The sequence below is a fragment of the Pteropus medius genome, unplaced genomic scaffold (genome assembly GCF_902729225.1).
Source record: "Pteropus medius unplaced genomic scaffold, Ma_sr-lr_union100, whole genome shotgun sequence".
Taxonomy (NCBI): domain Eukaryota; kingdom Metazoa; phylum Chordata; class Mammalia; order Chiroptera; family Pteropodidae; genus Pteropus; species Pteropus medius.
In genome coordinates this window covers 436,351-461,879 of record NW_024342648.1, presented here as the reverse complement: position 1 = coordinate 461,879, position 25,529 = coordinate 436,351, and the positions used below count along the sequence as shown (strand labels likewise).

The window sequence follows — 25,529 nt, the reverse complement described above, 5'->3', positions numbered from 1 at the left end:
CATGGAAGTTACTGGCGATGGTCCCTTGCCAGGGTTGGGTAGTGTCTTCACAGTTCTTAATGAGCTTATTTTTAAAATAAACCAAACGAAAGCAGACCTTGAGGGGACTAATTTGAAGGATAGTGAGTAATCCGATTCTATGCATCTGAATTAAAAAAAAAAAACTAGAAAAGAAATATCCATGTTCCTATGAGCCAGGACACATTCTCATATAGAACATGAGAAGCTCCCTGGGACCCTCCTATTTGCTTCCTCCACGCCATCGACAGGCTTTGTTTTCAGTTTTGCAAAATGGTATAGCAGAAATAAACCCCTACGAGTGCTGTCAACTGATCCTTGACGAAGGAGCAAAGGCAATTCAATAGAGAAAGGATAACCTTTTTAAAAAAAATGGTACTAGAACGACTGAAAGTCCATATGCAAAAAACAAAAAAAGGTATCTAGACAGATCTTATATCCTTCACAAAAATGAACTCAAAACGGATCATAGACCTAAATGTAAAATACAAAATTATAAAGTCCTAAAAGATGATAACCTAGGGAGAAATCTAGGTGACCTTGGGTTTGGTGATGATTTCTTTGGCTACAACATCAAAGGTACAACCCGTGGAAGATGCACACACAAAGATTATAGCCGTGTTAGGAGACAGCAACCTTGTCACTCTAGGATGACAAAGGATGAAGAGTCAAGGTTCCCCAGAAAAGAGAAGCTGGACAGAGTTTCCGGGTCCTAGTCTGGCCTCGGCGTCCCTGAAAGTTGCTTTGTTGGGAAGCCAGTGGGCGTGGTCACGAGCAGGTACTGAGAAACGGGTCCCCAGTCGGACATCTGGCAGGACTGGAATGGGGACCAGAGACCTCACATCCAGTGGAAAAATAGAAGAATGGGCTCCTGACCTTTTTGCAGCAATAGGAGTGTGTAAGAGTGGAATCCTTCTGTGGGGTGACCTGGTGCCCTCAGTTGGTCCAAGCTTCGGGGCGTGGAGGGAGAGCAGCATGGTCACAATAGGACAAGTTCAGAAAAGAATCCGGGCAGGCTTACCTTGGCATTTGGTCTTCAGCAACAAATACTACAATGGCTACAACGATCATCTTGGTGAAAGCCTTCACGCCTGTGTCTTGAGCATCCTGTTCTGTTCCAGCCCGGCCATCCACTATACCTGTGACCCCCCTGCCATGCTGGGATGTCCCTCCACCCTCATCCTCATTGCCGAGCTTAGATCAAAGTAGCTGCCCCTGGATCAACTGACTGTCTCTGTTCTCCTTCCTCCCTACAATCTCACATGGCTTTGTATTTGTTAGGGTTTTCTGATTGCAGGAAGAAACTGACTCTAACTTAGGCAAAAAAAAAAGGGATTTATCAGGCATGATGCTGGGTAGGTCACCAAATTGATGGAATGCCTGATCAAGCAGGTCTTGGGATGCACAGGCGTGACCTGTTTTGAGTGGAGCTCAGAGCAAGAAAGCCCTGCAGAAGGTCTGGGCTGCAGTGCAAACTGCTTGGCCAATAGAGCCATGAGACGCAACCAACCTAAAGGTGCACAAGAGAGATCTGTCCATGGTAGATTATGATGCTGTGCATGGGCTGTGGCATCCTAAGAGAAGGATCCCAGCATGGACCCATAAAGGTTGGGAGTAAGGCCATTGGCAGAGCTACTCACCACTCAGAAAGCAGCTGCTAGCAATGCCACTGGGCTGTGGCGCAGACAAGCGCCTATGGGACTGGAGCTGCCTCTCTTGAGCCGAGTGCTGGCGATCCCACCAAGTCACGTGGCAAGGCAGGCAAAGCAGCAATGTGATGGAGACGGCACTTTTGGAACCAGGCCCAACTGAGGCAAGAGGGTCAAGTCAGGTACATGAACAGGTCCAGACCCCAGGGCCCCTGCCTCCATCACACTGGTACTCACCCTCAGCTCACGCCTGTGGACTCATGGCTAGAGTTTCCCTATAACTGACTAATAAGGGGAAAACATTCAGACCTGGATCATAGATGGTCATCTAAATATGCTGGTAAAAACGGACTGCTGCCTCACTACGGATCCACTTAGAGGTCATGCGAAGGAGGTGAAAATTGGAGTGATGCAGCTACGAGTCAGGGAACACCAGACATCGCTGGGAGCCCCCAAGAACTTAGGACCAGACGAAAGAGGACTCTCCCTTAGGGCCCTCAAAGGGAGCACGGCCCTGCTGACACCTTCATTTTGGACTTGGAGCCACCAGAAAGGTGAGAGAATACATTTCTGTTGTTTTAAGCCACCAGGTTTGTGGTCCTTTGCGGTACAGTGGTCCCCTCTTCAGGTCTGGGGCAGCCAGTTCTGAGATGCACTCTATCCAGCTCCTGGCAGGTCAAGGCCCAGCAGCCAAGTGCCCACCAACTCGAGTATGCATCCTGGCTTTCATCCCGAGACCACTTTCCAACACAGACAGTCTGCACACCAGCCCTTGTCTCAAGGTCTGCTTTTTGGGACACACACATGTCTTTTCTAAACCAAATGTCAGGGAGGAAAGAAGGGCTTTGGAGGGGACTTCCCGCACGGCTGCCGTCTAATTAAACAGCCCGGTTTGCTTAATGATTTCGTCACTTGCCAAACTGTGCTAAGGTGTGCAGCCAGGGGGCCTGGGCTCAGCAGCTCTCCTCGGCACCCATGGGAAGCCCGCCCTCAATCCGATGAGCCTTCCAGGCAAAGGCCTTCTCTCTCTCTCTAGGCTTGTCCAAGAAGAGAAGACAGGTTGTGGGAGAGAAGAGATGAAGGGAACGTTTAAGCGCTGGGTCTGAGCGCGGGCTGGGGATGGGAGACACAGGCAGGTAGGCAGCTGCCGGTCGGTCCTCTGCTAGCGCGAAGACCCCAGGGCATCCCACGCCTCTTGGCCGACTCTCCCCCACGATTCACTCCACCTCATGTTTTTTTTTCCCCTTAAAAAAAATTAACAAAGGTGTCCATTTCAACGACAGCAAAGGAACGGCTGAGTTGAAGGAGAGAAGCCTTCATTAAAGGGAAGACGGAGGGACGGATAGGGGCATTTGGGCTGCGGCGTGGAGGACCTGGCTAAGGGGCTGATATCGCACGCTCATCCGGAGGCCCTGAGCTCTCTGGGGGAACCCAGAAGGCGCTCCTCCAAACTGGACCCCTGTCTCCGGGTCAGGCACCGCGCAGGCGGCACGAGCTGTGCTGGGCAATCCGGGGCTCGACGCCAGGGACCCCCCAAACCCCCTTCCGGGCTCCGCCCCCGGTTTCCCGCGCCGGCTCCCGCAGCCTCCCGCCGCTCGCGCTCCCACCCAGCCCCGATCTCCTCTCCCGCGCGCGTGCGCCCCGTCCCCGCGCCCCTCCCCCGCCGCCGCTGCCGCCGCGGGCGCGAGCGCGTGCCCGTCGTCCCAGGCGGGAGCTGGAGACAGCGGGGCCGGCTACGGGCCAGAGAACGGGCGCCGGGAGCGCCGGGAGCGCGGCCGGGCGAGGCGGGAGCGCGGGCGCGGGCCTGGCCGCGGGCGGGGGCCGCCGCCGCGCCGCCGCGCCCCAGTCGGCGGGCCGGGCCGCGGCGCCGAGCGCGAGGGCCGGGCTCCCGGGGCCGGCGGCCATGGGCGGGAGCCGGAGGCGGCAGCGGCAGCGGCAGCGGCGGGCCCCGCGGGCGGGGAGGCGCGCGGCCCAAGGCCCCTAACGCCCCCGGCGGCCTGGCGCGCCCCCGTGCCTCCTGGGGGGCCGTAGCCAAGCAACGCCCGGCGCGCCCGCCCATCCCCCGCTGCCCTTTTTTTTTTTCCCTGGCCGGGTGCGAGGAGCATGCCTGGCAGCAGCCAACAGAGTTAACCGAAGGGGCATGGGTTGACCCCCTCTCGGGGGCGTGTCCCCCTCCCCCGCTAGGCGGCCCGCCCCCCACGCTAAGATATGGCCCCCGGCCCCGGCCCGGGACCCGAGGTCCCTTGCACCGACCAGTGAAAGGCGTTTTCTCGTTCCCGCTCTCCTTTCCTCGCCGGCTAGCACCATGGGATGTAATATGTGCGTGGTCCAGAAACCGGAGGAGCAGTACAAAGTGATGCTTCAGGTAGGGCGGCTAGGCCGCTGGGGCGGGGGGCGTGGGTGACACCTGGGGAAGAAGCCAGCCCGGGGGTGGGCCTGATGGAACCGGGTCAGCATACGTGGGAGGGCTGGAGGGCTCTAGAGGAAGAGGTAGGAAGCCATCCTCCTCTTCAATTTCTGTGGTTGCTGGGTATTGGCGCTCTGTGGAAACCAGTCACAGACAGGGGGAGCTGCGTGGGCATAGGGATGCGGGGCGCATCCTTCGGGCGCCCGGAGTAGATTGGGACGCAAGCCCTGGGTCCAGATCGGACCCGCTCGGGAAGTAAGGCTCAGCCCAGGTCCTGCGCGCTTGCACCCCTGGCCGGCGAGCTGGGAGGCGCGGTGCTGCAGGCGCCGGCGCGGGGTAGAGGTTGCATGGCAACGGGCTCCGTTTTCTGCACACGCTTGCGGTGCTGGACCCAGGGCAGGGCAAGGAGCCGGGCTCCCGCGTCCCGACGGGCGGCCAAATCCAGGTCTCCGAAGGACAGGAGCGCAGGAGCGCGCGGGCGACCTGGTGGCCCACCTACGCCCGGTCCGGGCCGGGGTGCCTAACCCGGCACCCACTCTCTGCCTCGGCCCTGCCCAAACGGTGGGCTCCCAGGCCTTGCGCGCCTCCAGTGAGTGGCCGCTGCCAGGGTCAGCGGGGAAGGCCGCCCGCGGGCGGCGGTACCTGGCCCGCTCTGGCCCGGTCTGGCCCGCTGGGCCTCGCTCTGTCCCGCTGGGATCGGGTTCGGGAATGACCCAGGCTGTGTGGACCGGGCGGTGCGTGGCTGGGAGGAAGAGGAAGAGGAGACACCGGGCTGTGCACTCGGACCTGGACCTCCGGCCCCGAGGCTGGACAGGGTCTTCCTTGCCTGTGCGTGGCGTGACATCGTGAGTGCGTGCCTGTGCCCAGTCTGTGTGTACGCGGAGGCTCCTGCGTCCGCGCGTGTGTGTACTTTCTGTGTGCGCTCTGAACTGTGTAGAGAAATGTCCTATATGGTGTGGCCTGAGGCACCCCCGGGGCTAAGTGGAGGGAGTTCAAGGTCAGAGGGAGTCAGGATCCAGGGATAGACCGGGCACAGACAGGTATGCGCTTCAACTCCGTGTTTATTGGTCCGGACTGGGGAGCAAGTGCAGGCTGGAGCGGCGTTGGCCGGGGGAACGGGGTCTCCTTAGAAGAATAGAGGGAACCCCTACATCTGCTGGGGCGCGGGCAGGGGGAAGAACCAGTGCATGGGGGGATCGGGGAAGCCGGGGAAGCCCAGCATTGGTGCTGGGAGCCTAGACCCTCCGGCCCGGGGAGAGGGGCAGGAGTGGGGACTCTTGCCCGAGCCTGGCGACGCTCCGGGGGGGCGTGCCTCCGGGCCGCGCGGAGCACTCAGCTTTTCCCGCTCCCTTCCCTCCGCCTTCTTTCTACCGTTCTCTCCACTCCCCTTCATCTCTCCTTCTGGCCATTGCCTCCTCGTGGGATCGGGTTCGGGAATGACCCAGGCTGGGACCGAGAGGCAGTCCCGTGGAATCCCGGGGGCTGCCGGAGGGAGGCGAGCTGCTTGGTCGATGAGGCCTTGGAATCTCATCCTCACTGCTTTCTTTCTTGGAATCATTCTATCAAAAAGCAAGCGGTTCCAAAGCGGTGGGCTCTGGACTCTGCCGGGGAGGCATTGATATAGTACTTCATTTCAGGCCGGTCTCATGGGGATGTGTGAAAGCGGAGGGCAACGTGCACCGCGCTCCACGCCCGGAAATGAGCCGTGGTTGGGAGCCGACACTGGGTAACCCTTGGGGCTCCCCGTGGCAGTCACAGGTCGGACTGGGAGTGCCTTTACGGGACTCCATGTTGGAGGAGGGCTTGAAGAGAAATTCCTGGACCAGGCTTTCCTCCTTGAGAGAGAGCCCCAAGGCCTGGGCTCTCTCTCCCCAAGGCCCCCCAGATTGGACGGCCTCCACCGGCCAGCCGCCTTCCGCTGTTAACTGGTCTGGGCTGTAGCCATCCCTGACCAGTCCCTGGGGATGCTGCTCTTTTTTAAAGCTCCTGCAGAAGTTTGGACAGAAGGGGAGACTGGATGCAGTTTTAAAAGCGGAACCATTCTTGAAACTTAAGGGAAGGCAAAAGAGGGTTGAATTTTCTTAAATCTGGAAAGCAGAAGAAACCATTAGCTATCCCAGGTGACCCCGTTTGGGGAGCTGGAGTCCCAGGCACAGCCTCTTCTCAGGGGAGAAGGAAGCTTTTGTCCCAAAAAGACCAGGCGGCTTCCAGGACCCCTTGCCTGGCCCCCAGTGCTCCTTAAACACTTGCTCCCCCAGCTTCGGTGGCACTTCTTCTGACTCCATGCCCGCCCGTGGCCTCTGCACCTTACCCCAGAGTAAGGGGCCCCACTGGGAGACAGTGCAGCGCGGAGAAATGCGCGCTCACACCTGCACCACTTGCCACGTGGCTTCCTTGTGCCAGGACTCCCCGGAGCCTCTGCCTAGATCCCCAGAAATCCCTGACTCCCAGGTTAACAACCTCCGAGTCTCTATCCTAGCCTTGAATTCCAGGTCCTTTTCTCCTGATGACTCGCAGGCATTTTAATGAGATATAATTCTCATACCCTCGTAAAGTGTACAATTCAGTGGTTTTTAGTATATTCAGAGTTATGCAACCATCACCACTCCCTAATTCCAGAACTTTTCTGTCACCTTAAAAAGAAACTCCGTACCCATTCCCAAGCCCCCTCCCAGCCCTCTCAGCACTCTGTTTACACACTGATTTTCACTGTAAGGCTTTTGCCTTTTCCAGATATTTAATCTAAATGGACCCATATGACATGTGACCTTTTGTGTCTGGCTTCTTTCATTTATCGTGTTTTCAAGGTTCCATCCATGTTTTAGCATGGATCAGTACTAAAATGTCTTTTTATCGCTTAATAACATTTCCTTGTATGTCTATACCACCTAATATTTATCCATTCATCTGTTGATGGACATCTGGATTGCTTCCACCATTTAGCTATTGTGAATAATGCTGCTGTGGGTGTACAAATATCTGTTTGAGTCCCTACTTTCAATTTTCTTGGGTATATACCCAGAAATAGAATTGCTGGATCGTATGGTAATTCTATTTGATTTTTGAGATGCTGCTGAACTGTGTTCCACAGGAGCTGCACCATCTAACATTCCCACCAGCAATATAAGAGTTCCAATTTCTTCGCATCCTTCCCAATACATGTTTTTCATAATAACCATCCTACTATGTGTGAGGTAGTAACTCATTGTGGTTTTGATTTGCATTTCCGTTGAGCATCTTTTCATTTGCCATTGGCCATTTGCATACCTTTTCCGGAGAAAAGTCTGTCTTTCCCAGGACCACGCTGCTTTTACTTACCATAGCTTTGTAAGTAGATTTTGAAATCAGGAAGTGTGAGTCCTCCGACTTTGTTTTGGCTATTCTGTGTCCCTTGAGTTTCTACATGAATTTTCAGATCAGCTTGTCAATTTCTGAAAAGAAGCCAGCTGCAGTTTTGTAGGAATTGCATTGAATTTGTAGATCAGTTTGGGGGGGAGTATTACCCATGAACATGGAAAGTTTTCCTATTGAAGTCTTAAGTTTCCTTCGCTGATGGTTTTACACTTTTGTTAAAGTTATTCCTGAGTATTTTATTCTTTATGGTGCTGTCGTAAGTGGAATTGTTTTCTTAATTTTCTTTTTCACCTTTCTTCTTGCCACCGTATTAAAATACAATTGATTTTTGTATGTTGAGCCTGTACCTTGCAACCTTACTAAACTCATTTATTACCTTTAGTAGTTTTCAGTGAATTCTTCGGAGATCACGTCATGGGCAAATAGAGATAGTTTTACTTCCTTTCTAATTTGCATACTTTTTGTTTCTTTTTCTTGCCTCTTTACTCTGACTAGAATCTCCAGTACAGTGTTGAATAGAAGTGAGAATCCTCGCTTTGTTTCTGATCTAAGGAGAAGCTTCTAGTCTTTGACCAATGAGTATGAGGTTAGCGAGGGCTTTCCCTAGATGCTCTTTATCAGGTTGCGGAAGTTCCCTTCTATTCTTAGTTTGAGCATTTTTATCATGAAGGGTTGTTAGATTTTGTCAACTACCTTTTCTGTGGCATTGAGATGATCACGTGGGTTTGGCCCTTTATTCTTCTGATGTGGTCTATCACGGACGTGTCAGCCCTCCAGCTGGCTTACTTTTCTCACACACACATTGGGTTTTTGTCCTAGCTTCATGTCCTGGAAAGGATGGGTGCGGGGGGGTGGGTGGGGATGTTTGAAAATCTTTGTGAAAGGACCTTGGGGGGTAATGGTGGGAACGGGTAGGAGCAGCCTGGTTAAAGGGGAAAGGAAGAGGTGGCATCTAGCACCACCTAGTACCCAGGCACGAAATACCTTCCATGTCCCCTGCTTGCCACCCGGCCTGTGTCCTCTGTCATGCATCTAATCACACTCCATTCTGATGAGCTCATTTCTTTGCCTTTTTGTATTTCCCCCACCACCCCAGTTTTCCTGACCTTGGTACCCCTGTCTGACCCCATCGCGTGCTGGCTGGCAGGCCGGCCTGGCACATAGGAGGCTTCTGTGACAAAGGACCTGCCTCTGGCCATTCCACCAATTCTCAGCTCGGAGTGTCGGGACTTGCCTGTCTTCGCCCCTCTGGCCACATCAGAAGCCAGAGGACACCCCTCCAGTCCTTCTGGTAGTCTCCCAGGTATTCTTTGGTCCAGCATCTACTTGCTGAGCCCCACACTGTGCCAGCTACCACCCTGCTGTGCTGGGGATCCAGCTTGGAACATCACATCCTCCTCCCCCCTCCCCCGGGGCCTTTTTACAGTGGGACTGACCATGAGCAAACAGGCAACAGTGAGGCAGAGAAGGGCCGATTGCTGCTGAGAGCAGGGTGGAGGGTAGTGGGCCCGCGCCTGTCACCTTTCTGAAACATACGCCTCCGTTGTCCATTGCACCTCTCCCCACCTAACATGCTCCCTTCCCCTTGAGTGGGAGCTTCCCGTGAGCAGGGCCTTGGCCCTGCCGTTGTGCATGAAGTAGGCCCTCTGGCTCGTGAATGGGACACTGAATTCCAATAGCCACCATCTGCACAGGCTCACCATGCTTTACCATCGTCCCAAGATTTTAAAATGCCCTTCCTTTCCTCATTTCCGAGGACTGCCCGAGCCTCGATAGAAAATTATCTAGAAAACGCAAACAAATCTATAGTGACAGAAAGCAGATCAGCATTTACAGGGATGAGTGGCAGCGGAGGGATGACAAAGGGGCCTGAGGGCACTTGTGGTGGTGATTTCACAGGTGTGTGTGTGTGTATATACATATCAAATCATTTCAAACTGTATGCTCTTAATACGCGTAGTCAATCATATGGCATTTGTACCTCAGTAAAGCTTTCAAAACAAGAAATACATATACACAAACACCAAAGGACAAAAAGCAGGTTGAGTGCACCTAGCCCTGCACACTCCTCATAAGGCTGTGAGTGGGTCTTAACTTCCTTCTGCCTCAGGGCCCCGCCAGGGCCGACCCTGCGGTGTGCTGTTAGGTGTGCTGTTACCGAATCGCTCACTGGCCAAGTGCCTCAGTTTCCTCACCTGCTAAGTGGGAATACAGAGGGCCTGCCTCCTGGGGTCATTGCCATGGTGAAATGAGCATCAACACTGGGTCCCCTGGGATCTCATGGGTTGTGGAGAGGGAGTCGCTGCCATCAGGCCATTAAGTCCGTTGTTAAGATGTTGAACTGATGGAAATTAAAATAAATAAACAAACAAACGCAAAAAAAAAAAAAAAACCTGATGAGAAGGCCTACTCATGACGTGTCACTTTATTATTCTAGTGAGTTTTCATCCAAAAAAAAAAAAGGGAAGAAAAAACACAGGAAGAGGGAGCCCTGAGTGATGAGGGACAGATTTGGTCCTTCTGTGCAGGAGTCAAGCCAGAGGAGGAAAGACTGAGAAAGCTGGGGCTTTTGGGGTTGGCTTTGGGGATGTGACAGGCATCTCCTCTCATTGGAGGGGAATCTGCCTCTTGCTCATGCTTAGAAACGAAACGAAAAGCGCTCCATAAAGAATGTCATTTTGATCACTGCTAGCCACGAATCGTGCCCTTGGGCCCGCAGCTTAGCCCAGAGGTGGGTGGGTCGACTGGTTTTCTTTCGGTTTTGTCCATGGGGCCTGGGAAGCTGTGAGCACACACACCTGAAGGCTGATCTTGATGATGACCTCAGGAATCGCTTTGCTTTTTCACTCAGGCGGTGTGGGGCTTCCTCTCTTCCCTGCCCCTTTCTCCAAGCTGGACTTCAGGGGTGCTTAAGAGGACTGCTCTCCCCTGGAAAGGCAGGGAAAAGGCAGATGGGTCAGATTTCAGCAGACTGTGGGTGGGCACCACCCTCTCATTCAGCAGCTTTAGGGGAGGGAGGGGGAAGGGGAGGAGAAGGGAGAGGGACCCTGTTCAGGTGTGTGCAAGGCCTCTCTGGTTCCTCGAGGCGGCGCTCTGGGACGGCGCGACTCCACTCTGGGGCCCTTGTTAAAAAACAGAATCTGATTGTGTAGGTCCAAGGTGGGGCCTGGGATTCTGTGTTTCTCACAAGCTCCCAGGTAACGTCCAGGCTGCTGGTCCTCGGACCACACTCAGAACAGCACGGACCTCGGGTAGGAATTTGGGTTCAATCAATGAAGCCCCAAATCGTATCAATATCACTTAGGAAGTGAGCTTGTTACAAATAATCTAGGACTCACCTCAGACCTATCAAATCAATTTCCAGGGGTCATTGCCCAAGTGGAGTCCCAAGAGACATAATCTGTTCTTTCATGCCATATGTAGTAAATGACCCTCCTTTCCCATCAACCACACCCTCACCGACATACAGGCAGCTCACAGGGACACCCAGATATACACAACACCCCCAAACTAGTAAAAAGACCCTGGAGATGAAGGCCTCCCATGCTCCTCTCTCTTGCCTCTGGGCAGAAAGGGTGGGCACAGAGTTATGGGGGCTTATTCACGCAGCCTTAACTGGGGGCACAACATTCACTGGACCAATCACGTGGTGATGGAGTGTAGTGCTGTGTCCCTGCTAAAATTCTCACAAATGAAAGCATTTTGCAGCCACCGGTGCAATTCATTTAGGCAGGAATCCTTGGATGATAAACCATTAGACAAATATCCTGTTGTTGGAGAACAGGATATTCAGTCTCAAGGTATTACGCCCAATTTCTTCTGAATTAGGAAGGGAAAAATGCAACTTGGCAACCAGAGACCTGGCAGTCTCCACCCTGACCACGTGATCAAACCAAGCCTCCCCAATTGTGAGATGGCCTGACCTCAGTGCCTCCTGATGTTAGGGTGTGGGGAGAAGGACACAGCAACTTGTCCAAGTGCTTATTAAGCTGAATCTAATGAAGGAAAATCAGACTCTGGGACATTCTATAAGGCAGGTCCCAAGGCAGCTACCCTGGACTCTTCTAAAAGGTCAATGTCATGAAAATAATAATTAAAAAAAAAAAGTGGATAGATTGTTTTAGATTAGAGAAGACTAGAGATATAACAACCAAATGTAGTGTGTGTGTGGTCCTTGATTGGATCCTGACAAAAAAAAAAAAAAGCTATAAGCATTATTGGTACAGTTGGAAAGATGTGGAGAGGTGACCGTGCTCAATTCATGAGCGTATGAAGGGTGTCAGTTTCCTGGGGAATGGAAGCGATGGCGCCAGCATCTTGCTTTCGAAAGCGAATGAGTAGAAAGGAGAGATCAGGGGCAGCAGAGTGCACTCTGGGGTGATCGGGGTGAAAGGAATGCGGATGCCCACTGTCAGACGCTCCGGCGTTCCTGTGGAGGGACGATTTCCAAAGTCCAGAGTTGGGAAGACATAAAAAGAGTGCAGAGGGCCTGCCCTTGGCTCAGGCTGCCCTTCTCCGGGCTTCTTCTTCCCCAATGCTCCGTCGGTTTGGAGGTCCCCATAACACTTGTCTGGGCAGGGAAGTCAGAGACGCAGCTGCATCCAAAGTATCCCCGACATCCTGACTGCAGAGCTGAGAGCCAGCTGGTGGATCAGAACTCTGGGCCAAGGCAGCGGGTAACTTCTGGTTTCTGTTCTCTCCTTGCGTCAGTTTTCCTAGTCTGCAGAATGGGCTTAGGAGAGTCATAATGTAGCGGCGGCGCGCGCCCCTAGCAATTATGTAAACACCTCCCTGTGGCTTTACCTCCAGTGAAAGGGCCTTCCCCGGGCCTCCCGGGGAGTCGCAGTCCCCCCCAATCCCCGGGACCCCCAGTCGCCCAGGCCAGGGCTCTTTCCTCAGCCTCTCCCTCCCTCCTGGTCGCCTGCCCAGATCCCACATCTGGGAAGTATGGCTAGGGCCTCCCACCGGGAGCCCCCGGCAGAACCGCGCTAGGCTTCCTAAAGCAGGGCCTGCACCCGGCCCCAGCCAGGGTGGGAGACGGGGAGACGGGGAGATGGGGCCCAACTCGCGCGCCGCCTGCCGCCACGCGCTCTTTGTCTGCGGTTCCCGGGCCCGGGCGGGGGCGGGGCGGGGGCGGGGACAAGGGCGAGCGCGCCTAGGGCCCCGCCCTCCGCCTCCGTTGGCCTTGCGGTACCGCGGGAGTTGGGGGGTGGGAGTGGGGAGGGTGGAAGTGGTGCTGTGCCCACCTGGCCCCTCCCCTATCGTGACTGCCCTTTGAGCTTCCCGCATTGCTCATTTGTCCCCGTGTCCTCTCTACCCGCCCTTCCCCCGCCCCGTCTCCTTCACCTGCCACCAGCATACGTTCTGCCCCTGTATTCTCAGTGTCTATCTTCAATGTCCCCCCAGGCCTTCTCAAGGTCTTTCCTTCCCCTCTCTGGCGTTATAAATCTTTTCCTCTTCTGAACCTTTCTCATCAGCATTCAGACGCGCTCAGATGCATCTAGTCCCTAGAATCCCTTGTTCTCAGACCCTTCGGGATGAGAGAGCCGAGTCCCCCGGGGCCGCCCTCAAAGTGCAGAGCAGCAAGCCCGCGTGCCCAGGCTCCCTGTTTCCGGTACAGCCTCTGATGCTCCACCTGCTAAGCCCCCCTGCCCCCCTCCCACACCCGCCAGGACTCCCTCCAGACCCTCCTTTTGAGCTTGTCTTAAGCTAGGTCCCTGTCCCAGCTGAATCTAGTCCCCTCCCTCCAAGCTCCTATGGCAGGGCTTGCATTGAGGGGCTGCTGTAGGCATTGGGGTGTGGGGGTGGGCTCGGGCTCCCTCTGAAGGCAGACCTGGGGGCCCACTGGCTCCGCCTCCCCCCTTGTTGCTTGGCACCTAGGGGGTCAGTGTCTCTCCACCCCCAGGCCTCTTGTCCTCTTCTTTTTAAAAGAAATAACTAAAAAAATTTTTCAGTTACAGTCGACATACAATATATTAGTTTTCAGGTGTACAACATCGTGACTAGACATCTATGTGATTTCCGAACCGATCACCCCAATAAGTCTGGTGCCCTCTTCTGCTCAGACCCTGGGCTGGGGAGAGAATGCCCACCTTGGCCACTCACAGAATCACTTCTGCAAATGCAGTCCTAGAGGAGGGAGCCCAGGGGGTTCGGGTGAATGGGGAGGAGGGGGTTGGGGAGGATGAAGGGGTGAAAGGGTGTCTACCCAGTCCTGCCCCAGGCCCGAGGCCCCCTGAGGCATACTGGCCAGCTCCTTGGCCAGGCCCTTCTCCAGCCTTCCAGAAACAGTTTCCCAGTGTTTTCTGGGGTGGGCGTGGGGTGGGGGTCTTCTTGGCCACCTCCTCTAAGTAGTTGGGCAGCTGTGATTCATCTTCCTCACCTTCCAGGCAAGCGGGTGCGGGGTGAAGGCCATTCTACCACCTGGACCCCGCAGCCGAAGGTCTCTCCCCCTACTCCCTCTGGCCCAAACTTCCACCCTGTTCCCTCCCTCCTGTTTCCCGGACCCCTAGGATCTCCTGGGAGCTGCCCCCTTCCTTTTTCGGGACACCTGGGCAGGAAGTTAAAGTCAGTGGAGAGAGAAAGCAGAGCCTCCTGAACCTCCTCAGATGAGGTCTGGATGTAAAGTCCGATGTGACTTTGTTGCCACTGCTCTTCTTTAATTGGCACCCAAGGGGCCCGAGCCCAGAGGCTGCAGTCCGAGCCTGGCTGCCCAGGAGCACAAACCAGCCAACTGCCACAGTGTGCGAGGAAACAGGAAAACTCGGTGGATCACAGGCTAGATTATTATAATATGTGTGTTTTCTCTCTAATTATAATAATAATAATGTTTATTGGAGAAAATGTCATCGAGAACAAAAGAGAAAAGAAAAATCACATAAATACTATCTCCCAGAGTTAACCACTGTGAATATTTTTCATTTTCGTGAATTTTCTTCTAGTCTTTGAAGAAAGTATTGCATAATATTAGATACATACGTACATGCCAATGAATATACATCACACGTGCATCCATGAAGAAGTGTTCAAAGTCCCGAGAGCCCCCTCGCACTCTGAGCGAGCACGAAGTGGCAGCACGAAGTCCCAGCACACCCCTCCTTCCCTGCCTCCACCTGGTCCAGGCTGCCTCTCGCTCCCTGAGAGCCATGCTTCCAGAAATCTCAGATTTCTGTTTCCCTTGCCCATGTTTCTTTAAATATGTATTTATATTCTTTCCAAGCCTTTTCCCATTCATGTATTTTATATGGTAACCATCACGGTTCATGTGTCATTTTATATCTTCTTGAGAAACAGGCTTGTTATTTAAAGACTGTGGTAGACACTTAAAGTTAAGATTGCTGTAAAGTTTTTGGCATTAAAAATAATGCCGGTGCCTCAGTGAATTAAATATAGAATGCCCGACGGTTTATGCACCAAATTCTAGGTGCATAAACCCAAAGGATTTGAAAACAGGGACTCGAACACGAAGTCAGAGACGTGTACGTGAATGCTCGCAGCGGCGTGCTTCACAGAAGCCAAAAGGTAGAAACGACCCAAATGTCCGCCTACGGTTGAATGGAGAAACAGTGTGGTCTATCCATACGACGGAATGTTACGGATCACGACTTACTATCACTCAGCCAAGAAAAGGAATGAAGTACTGATGCTTTGCTGCAACGTGGATGAACCTAGAAAACCCGCTAAGGAAAGACGCCACTCAGATGCATAGTGTAGGATTCTGTTTATCTGACGTGTCCAGATAGACAGACAGAAGATTGGTGGGTGCTGGTGCCTGGGGGCGCATGGGGAGGAATGGGTGTGGGGGTGTCTCCTTTTGGGGAGGATGAAAATGTGGAATTAGAGGTGATAGGTGCACAACAGTGTGAATGCACTAAATGCCACCGAATTGTACACTATAAAATGGTTAAATTAAGGTGGTAAATATTGTGTTGGGTGTATTTCACCACAAGAAAAATAATGCTGTGCTTAACATCTTTATGATTTACACAATATCTATTATTATTAGCTTAGGATCTATTATTTAAAGCAAGTTTACTGGGTCGGAGGGCATGATGAATGTTTTCAACCTCCTTTATAATTATCGGCAGATCGCTCCAGAAAGATGACCATTTTCCACTCTGAGGCATGATGAGGTCAGCCAGGATGAGGGACACCAGAGTGCCATGGGTCCTGAAGGTGGCTACTGTGCGTAGGACTTGTGGAGACTGGGTAGTGAGTGCTCTCCCAATGGATAACGGGAACCAGGCTGTCCTCAAGCAGAGTGTGAGGGCTATCTGGGCCACATTTGGGCAAAGGGGTGCCTCTAAGGCTTGAGTCCCCTGTCCCCGGTGGAAGTGAAGTGACTTTCGGCTCATCTGGGATTGGGTTGGAGTTGCGGTCCATGGGGCAGCCCACTCGGGCCCATCCCAGCAGCAGGAAAAGGAGCCATGTGTGGAAAGGCTCTGAGCAAAGAGCATGAAGTCCTAGGTGAGGCAAGTGTGTAGTGGAACCAACAGGACCGGCTGCCAAAAGGTGGTTTCTAGCTACGGCAAGGAAAAATGCCTGGCACTTGGCAAGGCTGGCACGGCCCGCCCACAGCGCTAGAGGAGGTGAGAGCCACTGGGAACTGGGTATGAGGGATGTTCAAGTGGGCTTCAGGTATGTGAAGTGTTGGAAGAGAACGTGGATTTCTTCTGGATTGTTCCAAAAGAGGCAGGTTGGCACTCGATGAAAGAAACACTTTTTAATAGTGAGTTTTCTGATAATGGGCTCATTCAGCAATTCTCACTCTCCCTGAACTGGAAGGGCTCTGGGTGAAGCTGACCGCTCCAGGTTCACATGGCCCGTGAGCCTAAATAACTGTGGATTCCTTCTGGGTATAAGCAGTAGCCAGGCCCTGCCCTCGGTGCCCCTGCCTGGTGTGTGTGTGTTGGGGGGGTGTGTGACAGGGAAGCAGAGCTCAGGGCCACCAGCTCCTGGGAGCCCCCGAGAAGGCTGGATGGTGCCCCTTGGGGCCTGGCTTCCCCTCCAAGCTGTCCCCTGGCCCAGCCTGGGCCTCCCATACCCATCCTGAGCCCTTGACCTTCGGTGGGCCCTCAGGTCAGAAATTGGGGTGTAGCATGAGTGTATTCGGCGAGTCCTGCAGTTGGCCTCCAGAGCCTGATGGAAATCATGGCTGTGAAATGGTGCCCACGTGTTTGGTCTACCAGGGTCCCACCTGTGCCATGCACTTAGCACGTTCAGCACATTCCCTGTGTGTTCACTGGGCCTTACATGGCTCCCAGTGCACAGGTGCTTGGGCAGGGCCTCAGCGTGTGTCTGCTTGCTAGTGAGTGTGGCTCGTTAGCCGGGATAGACATACCTGGGCACCTGGCCTAGAGTGGGTATAGGTGACAGGAGGGGGAGGGAAATGAGCAGGTGCCGAGTACACCTGTTCCTACTACTCCGATCCACAGAAAGGATGTATGAGCGGACAGGAAAGCGCAGCATCTGTGGCAGTGAGGGTAAGCAGGCGATGTCATAGACTCACCTCCACTGCCACCAAGCGCTACCCCTCACCTACCACAATCTATTCGCACCCAGACCCCTGCACCCCACACACAGTCCTATCTAGACCACCATGCCCACCCAATTCACGCACTCTACCCACACACCTACCCCAAGAGCCCCTCACCTCAGCCAAAGTCACACCTACATCTCCATCCTCACCCCCACCCCACATGGGTACACACCTCCCTCACCTTCCCAGCTCCCTGGCTGAGCCTGGTCCCCATTCCCTGCACCCCCCAGTTCCATGCTGCCCGCCACTGGGCCTGGGATGCTGTTGGATCCTCAAGGCTCCTTCCAGCTGCTCTGCAGAAATTCCAAAGGCACCTGACAGTTTTCTGTATTTTTCAACTGTTTTATGATGAACTTGTGTTTCTTTCAAAATGAGACAAAATCGATTAAAACTTATCTTTTCTTACCTGACCATCGGAAGTTTGGGGAGAAGGAAGACATAAAAACTGAAATTATCATCTACAAGGACAGTCACGTAGCAGAAAGAAAATTCCTCAAGTCCCATGGCTCAGAGGAGCCCTGGCCACGCAGGGAGGGGTCCCTAGGACTCCCTGTGCTTTCCTAAGACAGCCTGCTTTCCTGGAACGACACCCAGGGGCTGCTGTGTCACATTGCAGCTGGGAAGAAAGGATTTTGCAATCGGATTGGGCATCTCCATGAAGAGCTAGCTCCATACCCCTGAGACTTCCGGGGTGGGAGGTGGCTCTGCGAGAATGGGAAGGAGAATGGGAAGATGGGACAGCTTAGCCCAGCGGACAAGGGCTCTTGTTGGCCACGGCTGCCTGTGTTTCCTTGCTCAAGTGGGACCTTTCTCCCTCTCATCCTGCAGAAGCTCCATCCATGGGTGGGTGCTGGGTCCCTGGGACCTGCCCTCTCCATGTTGACTGTGAGGGACTTGGCTCGCATCTGCAAACCAGCCTCCCCAGCTCTTCCTGGCCCTCTCCCTTCCCCTGATGCAAGGCAGGTGCCACCTGCTTAGGGAGCCTTCCCTGTCCCCCTTCCTAGGAGGCATGTGGCCGGCTCTGTGCTTCCTTAGCAGCCCCCAAAGATCTGTTTTAGCACCTACCTGCTGAAGGTAGCCATTTGGGGTGTTGCTGCTAGTGTGCGACCTCCCCAGGCCCAGAACAGCCCTTCCACTAGCTGCTGAGTGAATTGAAGACCCTACTGTCCCCCTCCTCCAGGAACCGCTGCTTCCCGATTCTCCCTCACTTGGCCGCATGACACATGCCCTGACTTCTGGCTGCGTTCGTTTGGTCCTTAGTCTTCTTGCCTCTATGCCAAGGATGGCCTCGAGGTCGCAGTGTGTCCTGTGGAGTTCACTATGCTGAAAGTGACTATCCCAGAGTGCAAGGCAGGCAGGCTGTAGAAATTAGTGGCCGGGCTGGAGCCAGACATCTGCTCCCAGGTGCCTTGAGGGCATGTCTTGCTTCGCCCAGCTGGGGACCTACCCTGGCTCTCTGCCGGGAAAGCCCTCCGTCCTCTGCCCAGGATCATCCTGTTCCAACCTCAGGACTGCTCCAGTCCTACCTTCTCCTTGGCCCCAGCCTGCTTTGTCCTCCTCCTTTTTCCCCTGCTCCCCGCCCCCTTCCGGTCTGACCACTGTGCAGCCTGGTCTGGCCCGGCTCATGACATCGACTCACACTCCTGTTGTCCTGCTGAGCCTCGGTTTCTTCATCTGTCAAATGGGTCGTAGGCATCAGGATGTGGGGAAGAAGCACATCAGGAGCCTGAGAAATGGCAGTGTTTGTGTAAGGGCCATTTCCTTACCCTCGGGCTGCCTTGCGATGCCGGGAGGCTCTGTGTGTGTTGGCCTTTTCTCTTTGGCGAGTCCTCCTCTACCTCGAGGACAGAGATCATTTCCTCTCTATCTTCTTAACTCTTCCCGACCCTCCTGCCTGACCCCTTTGTTGACACCCGTCGGGAGAGGAGTCAAGGCCTTCCTCCTGAACAACAGATAGTCATTGCCAAGGGGGATTCTGCAATCTTCTAGATGCTAGCTCTGGCCTCAGCACCCACCAGACACAGTGCGCAGTCACTGGGGCTCCCCGGCCTTCGGGGCATGGCCCAGAGATCCTCAGACAGCAGTGTGTGGGGACAGGGCTGAGAAGTGGGGTTCGCCTGGGAATGAGAGCACGAAGGGTAAGCAGGGCCAAAGGTGGAAGCAGATTTCTTGGCTCAGCAGATTGGAGTGTGAGTCAGCGGATTCTCACAGGGGCGTGTCTCTGCCGCAGGTAAACGGGAAGGAGCTCTCCAAGCTGTCTCAGGAGCAAACCCTGGAGGCCCTGCGCTCCTCCAAGGAGCCCCTGGTGATCCAGGTGCTGAGACGAAGCCCCCGCCTCCGGGGGGATGGCTCCTGCCATGACCTGCAGCTGGTGGACAGTGGCACTCAGACTGACATCACGTTCGAGCATATCATGGCGCTGGGCAAGCTGCGCCCGCCCACCCCGCCCATGGTCATCCTGGAGCCGTACGTCCTGTCTGAGCTGTGAGTCGCCCTCAGGAGGGCCCCGGGCCCTGCCTCCAGAGAGGACATGCCACCAGGGGCAGCCATCTCTACGCCACCCAGAAGCTACCTTGCTGCAGCTCTGGCTGTGGCAGGGAGACCCCGACTGGCTTGCCGTCTCGGGCAGGAAGCAGGTTCCTTGGCCTCCGGAGCTGACTATGGCACCCAAAGGCTCAGAAACCTCCGGGCCTGTGACCTCAGGCTGGACACCAGCCGGGGAAGGGGCCGGGGGAGGCTGACATGCAGGTTCCCCATTTATCTACTCCCAGGGCCAAGGGAGGATCATCCAGGGACCTCGCTGCTGGAAGGTTGAGGTCCTCTCCTCCTCCATCCTCTCTCTTCTGCTGCCCCATCGTCTTCTGCCTCACGAGCATCATCTCTTGAATCTTCTTGCATCCTTGTCTGTCTCATCTCTCTCCCTGCTCTGAATTTCTTCCATCTCTTCGGCTTCTTTCTTTGGCCTGCTCGGAAGAAGGGCCTCTCATCCTGGCCTGCTGGCTCATGACTGTGTGAGCGCGGACTCATTCTGCTATCTAAGCCCCGGCTGCAGGGAGGGGGTTCCGGGACCCCCTTCTCGCAGCAGAGAGGTAGGCCCAGGGCCACCAGCAGCCAAGCTTAGCCTCGGGGCAAGGAGGGCCACTACTTGAGATATAGTTGGTCCTTCCCTGCTCCCTATCAGTCCTCGGGGCCTGGATAACTCCTGGGGGCGTTGCATGAGTGGGGCCAATGCCGGGCGGGAAGGGCACCCACAGTTTGGAAAAGTCGGTCCCTGCCAGCTGGCACGGTTAGAGGGGATGGTATGGGACAGGGTGGGAGGGGTTGGCATGCCTGGGTCCCCAGTGTGGACCTCTAGACCCCCACACACTCCCGTTCGAGATCCATTCCTGGTCTATGCATGGATGCATGTAGCTCAGGAGGGCGTTCTAGAAGAGGCAGCCGGGTTGTCTCCCCTGAGGAGGGTGCGCCCAGAGCGGGGCTCCATGCTTAGTGCCCTGGGACTGGCCAGCCTGGGAGCTGGGGCTAGGGCATGGGAAGAGCAGATGGCCTGCCTGACCCCCCCTTCTCCTGGGCAGCCCCCCCATCAGCCATGAGTATTATGATCCAGCGGAGTTCTTGGAGGGCGGCCCGCAGGAGGCAGACCGTATGGACGAGCTGGAGTATGAGGTGAGCCGGGCGACCAGGTCAGGCTAGGGCTCGCAGCCGGCCTTGGGTGCCAACCCCAGGACGGCTGTCTGCAGCCCCGCTCAGGCCTGGCTCCTGCTGCCCCCAGGTGGCTGGGTCTTGTGGCCCTTTCCAGTGTGTGGCTGGTTACTCAGGCTCACCGGCCAAGTCTGGCTGAGTCAGGGAGGGCACGGGTGAGGTCCCATGTTCAGTTTCTGTTGGTGAGTGTGTGTCTCGCATACGTCTGTGTCCTGTACGTGCCATGTCTTATATGTGTCTTGGGCATTTCCTGGTAGGGAAGACCACTGGTCACATGCGCCATTTGGGGATGGTAAGCGAGACCCTCGAACCGGGGGCTAGAAACTCGGCTCAGGTGAAGCGCGAGCCCTGTGGGTCAGGGCTGGGCCGCGGCTGCCACCCGTGCAGCGTGGGTCCTTGCTCACATTTTTCCGGACTTTCTTCCTCTGCTTCCCCCCCGCACCCCTTGTGGCAGGAGGTGGAGCTGTATAAGGCCAGCCACCGGGACAAGCTGGGCCTGATGGTTTGCTACCGCACCGATGACGAAGAGGACCTGGGTATCTACGTTGGAGAGGTATGAGGTGTGGGGTATGGAGGTGGGGTCTTTTAGAAGGTAGCGGAGCCCCATGCTGTCTTCCTGTGGGCTAGGACCTCAAAGCTGGATTTTGATGACGCCCATCTGTGTAGCACCAGTGAGAGGAATGGGCATCACGGGTGCTGAGGCAGGGGCTGGCTCATCCTAGCCCCTCATCCTCTCCACACTGCCCAGGACTCTAAGGCCGCCCTTGATGACGCAGCTGTCAGGAACAGGGCTTACTTGGCATCACAGGGAGGGTGCTGGTGGGCGAGGCCAGGGCGGCCAATGGCTTCAGTGTGTATCTAGTCTGGCGGCCTTCTCCAGTATACCTGTGGCCGGGGTGGGACAGTGAGCAAGGTCGAGGCGCAGGATAAGGTCCCTGCCAGGCTTTGTTCTCTCTCCCACGACCTGCAGCCAGCCGTCCTGGTCCCCACGGGGGTCATTGTCCCCCACCTGTCTGTGGCAGATGTCTGTGTGTCTGCAGGAGGGAGGACGGCTCCCCCGCTCCCATCCACACCGTAGTGGTACCCCAATCAATTAGCCTTCGTATGAATATCCTACTGCCGATGTCTTTGAGTATGGCAAAGTATGGGATAGTAGCCAACTTCCTGCATATGCCTAGGCTCTGACACGAAAAAGAACAGGTTTCCATGCAAAAGAGTGTAGGAGTGTCAGCTGGGCGTGGACATGGGGGCGGAGGGCAGGGGTTGGGAGCTTTTGGTCGACAAGTTGGCATCTCGAGTTGGGGAGAGGTGACTAGTCCCAGTTTCACTGTTCCGTCCCCGCCTCTTGGAGCTTGGAAGCTGCTGGTCTGAGCTGGAGCGAGGGAGTAAATAAGGAGCCTTTGATTTGCTTTGGGGGCCCCTGAGGTGAGGCTGCCCTTTCGTACTAGAAGGGCACCTTAGCGGAGGTGCCGAGTCCCCAGGATGTATGTGCCTTGCAGGTGAATCCCAACAGCATTGCAGCCAAAGACGGCCGGATCCGTGAGGGAGACCGAATCATCCAGGTGAGCAGCGCGGGCAGGCCTGACCTGAAGCCCCGCCACGCCGGCCGACCCACCACCTGTCCTTAGCTGATCCCAGCTGTGTCCTGCCTGGTACCAGGCACCCTGCCGCGCCTGAAACCGGGGCTGGGTTGCACAGAGTCTCATCTCTCCTTCACGGCTGCCCTGGGTGGCTCCCTCGTGCCCATGGGATCTGCTCTGGCACCTTGCAAGCCTCTCTCCATCCCCCAGATGTGAGCACATCTCCCACTCCAAGCTGTCCTTTGAACACGTGTACTTTTGCACGCACGGGCCAGGCTGTCCTCTCCCTAGGCACCTTCCACTTCTTTTCATCCTACCAAAGCATGAAAAAGCCCATCCTAGTCCAGGGTACTCATCCAGGGCCCATCCCAGAACCAGCCCCGGTGTCCTTGTTGACTGTCCCTTGGCCTGCCACAGATAAATGGTGTGGATGTCCAGAACCGGGAAGAAGCGGTGGCCATCCTGAGTCAGGAGGAGAACACCAACATCTCCCTGCTGGTGGCCCGGCCTGAGAGCCAGGTGTGTGTGCCCGACAGGATGTCTTGGGTCCCCTGACATCGGGCTTTCTGTCTCGGAAGCTGCCGATGTCACAAGGGCACAGATGGGCTAACGACTTAGCACTGATGACTGGCTGGCGGTGTCCCAGGGCCCCTTTCCCCTTCTGGCCTCTGATGGCTGAGTGGGCTGGGAGCACCCCCTCTCTTGGTTTGTTAACTTCATTGAGACCAAGAGGCTGAGTATGGGACCTTGGGGCAACTGAAGGGGTGTCTGGGGACGTCCTCAAGGCAGTGGGGACAGCATGGTTCTGTCTGTGCAGCTGGCGAAGCGATGGAAGGATAGTGACCGGGATGACCTACTGGATGACTTGGCCTTAGAGAATGAGGGGGACCCGCGAGTGCGGAAGCTGAAATCGCCCCCCGCCCAGCAGGTGAGGAAGCGGGGAAAGGCAGGTGGTGGGGAGGGTAAGCAGGGAGGGGATAGAGAGGAGGGGTTGGGGGGGGTACATGAGAGGTGGACCAGACCCCAAAGCCCTTCTGATCCGCACCCTCCCGCGGCGCCTTCTGCCAGTGGGACCCAGACTGAGTGGGACTCATCTTTCTGCCCCAGCTTGGAAACGAAGAGGAACAAGGGGTCCCCGATGTGGGCCCAGGCCTGAGCAACAGCCAGGAGCTGGACAGCGGGGTGGGTCGGACTGATGAGAGCACCCGAAATGAGGAGAGCTCCGAGCACGATCTGCTGGGGGATGAGCCCCTGAGCACCACCAACACGCCCGGGACTCTGCGCAAGTTTGGCTTGCAGGGGGACGCCCTGCAGAGCCGAGACTTCCACTTCAGCATGGACTCCCTCCTGGCCGAGGGGGCTGGGCTGGGGGGTGGTGACGTCCCTGGCCTCACTGATGAGGAGTATGAGCGCTACCGCGAGCTGCTGGAGATCAAGTGCCACCTGGAGAACGGCAACCAGCTGGGCCTCTTCTTCTCACGGGCCTCGGGCGGCAACAGCGCCCTGGACGTCAACCGCAACGAGAGCCTGGGCCACGAGATGGCCATGCTGGAGGAGGAGCTACGGCACCTGGAGTTTAAGTGCCGGAACATCCTGCGGGCGCAGAAGATGCAGCAGCTGCGGGAGCGCTGCATGAAAGCCTGGCTGCTGGAGGAGGAGAGCCTTTACGAGCTGGGGGCTGGCGAGCCCAAGAAGCACGAGCTGTCCGACATCTCCGAGCTGCCCGAGAAGTCTGACAAGGACAGCACCAGCGCCTACAACACCGGGGAGAGCTGTCGCAGCACGCCACTGATCACCGAGCCCCAGCCGGAGAGCCCCCTGAGGCGGGCCGCTGCTGGCAACTCCAACTTGAACCGGACCCCTGCTGGTCCCCCTGTCGCCGCCCATCCCAAGGCGGCTCCTCCTCCACAGGGGAGCCCCTCCAAGTTCCGATCCCTCTCTCGGGACCCCGAGGTGGGTCGGAGACAGCATTCAGAGGAGCGTGTCCGCCGCGGCCCCAAGACGGGGGTGACCCTGGAGCGCGTGGGCCCCGAGAGCAGCCCTTACCTCTCTCGGCGCCACCGAGGCCAGGGCCAGGAGAGTGAGCATTACCACAGCTGCTTGCAGTTGGCCCCGCCACGTGGCCTGGAGGAGCTGGGCCATGGCCCCTTGGTCTTGGCTGGTGGCCCTCGGGTGGGTGGAGCAGCGGCGGCCACCGAAGCACCCCGCATGGAGTGGAAGGTCAAGGTTCGAAGCGATGGGACCCGCTATGTGGCCAAGCGGCCCGTGCGTGATCGCCTCCTAAAAGCCCGGGCCCTGAAGATCCGGGAGGAGCGCAGCGGCATGACCACTGACGACGACGCAGTGAGTGAAATGAAGATGGGCCGCTACTGGAGCAAGGAGGAGCGGAAGCAGCACCTGATCCGGGCCCGGGAGCAGCGGAAGCGGCGCGAGTTCATGATGCAGAGCCGGCTGGAGTGCCTGAGGGAGCAGCAGAACGGCGACAGCAAGACTGAGCTCAACATCATCGCCTTGAGCCACCGCAAAACTATGAAGAAGCGGAACAAGAAGATTCTAGACAACTGGATCACCATCCAGGAGATGCTGGCCCACGGCACTCGCTCGGCCGACGGCAAGCGGGTCTACAACCCTCTGCTTTCGGTCACCACCGTCTGAGCCACCGTGATGGGAGCCGGGCTGTGCCCCAGGGTGGGGGCCCTCTGCCCCAGTCCGGGTCCAGCGAGCCTCCAGGAACCCCAATCCCCTGCTTTCCCTTAGAATCTAGTATGTGTGTGTCTGTGTGTACGCACAGGCCTTTTTTAACAGAGAGAAGCCCCCAAGGAGAAGGGGCACCCCTTGAGCTGTGTGCACGTGTGTGTGACACGAGCCCAGGCACACGCACGCGCACACGCTCATGCACACCACTCCAGTGCTCTCTCAGCATGGGTACTTAGGGACAGGGAAGTCAGCTGAGCACAAGAGAATGTCCAGCTTTGAGCTGAACATAGCTTCTCCCCCTGCTGGGAGCCTCCACTATTTGTAGAAAAAGGCAACCCTGATTTTTGTGGTTTTTCTCTTCTTCTGTGCTTGCCACTTGTTTTTCTGTTTTGTGGACCTGCCCTGGGGGCTGGCAGCTCCTTCAGGCAGCCTATCTGAGGGTGAGACCCTAGTGTGGGGAGCTGGGAAGGGAGGTGGGTGGGGAAGGAAGAGACAGGAGGAGGCGGGGAGGGGGAAGGGGGGTGGGAAGGAAGGGAAGAATGGTAAGCAGCTTTCATGCTGGCCTCCACTCTGAGGTGTGGGAC

At 56.0% G+C, this 25,529-nt stretch overlaps 1 protein-coding gene across 2 annotated transcripts; it reads left to right on the top strand.

Moving 5' to 3' along the window:
* The first annotated feature begins 3,777 nt into the window (after positions 1-3,777).
* On the top strand, positions 3,778-25,369 carry LOC120605889 (PDZ domain-containing protein 4). 2 transcript variants are annotated; one of them, XM_039866955.1, is made up of 8 exons: positions 3,778-4,032; positions 19,197-19,432; positions 20,542-20,632; positions 21,123-21,221; positions 22,168-22,230; positions 22,666-22,767; positions 23,066-23,176; positions 23,356-25,369. In XM_039866955.1, exons 1-8 carry the CDS (start codon positions 3,973-3,975, stop codon positions 24,901-24,903), a joined length of 2,310 nt encoding a protein of 769 aa, XP_039722889.1. In that variant the 5' UTR covers positions 3,778-3,972; the 3' UTR covers positions 24,904-25,369. The 2 variants fall into 2 exon arrangements, with proteins under 2 accessions (XP_039722889.1, XP_039722888.1); XM_039866954.1 differs by having other exon boundaries at positions 19,197-19,450.
* Positions 25,370-25,529: the final 160 nt, after the last annotated feature.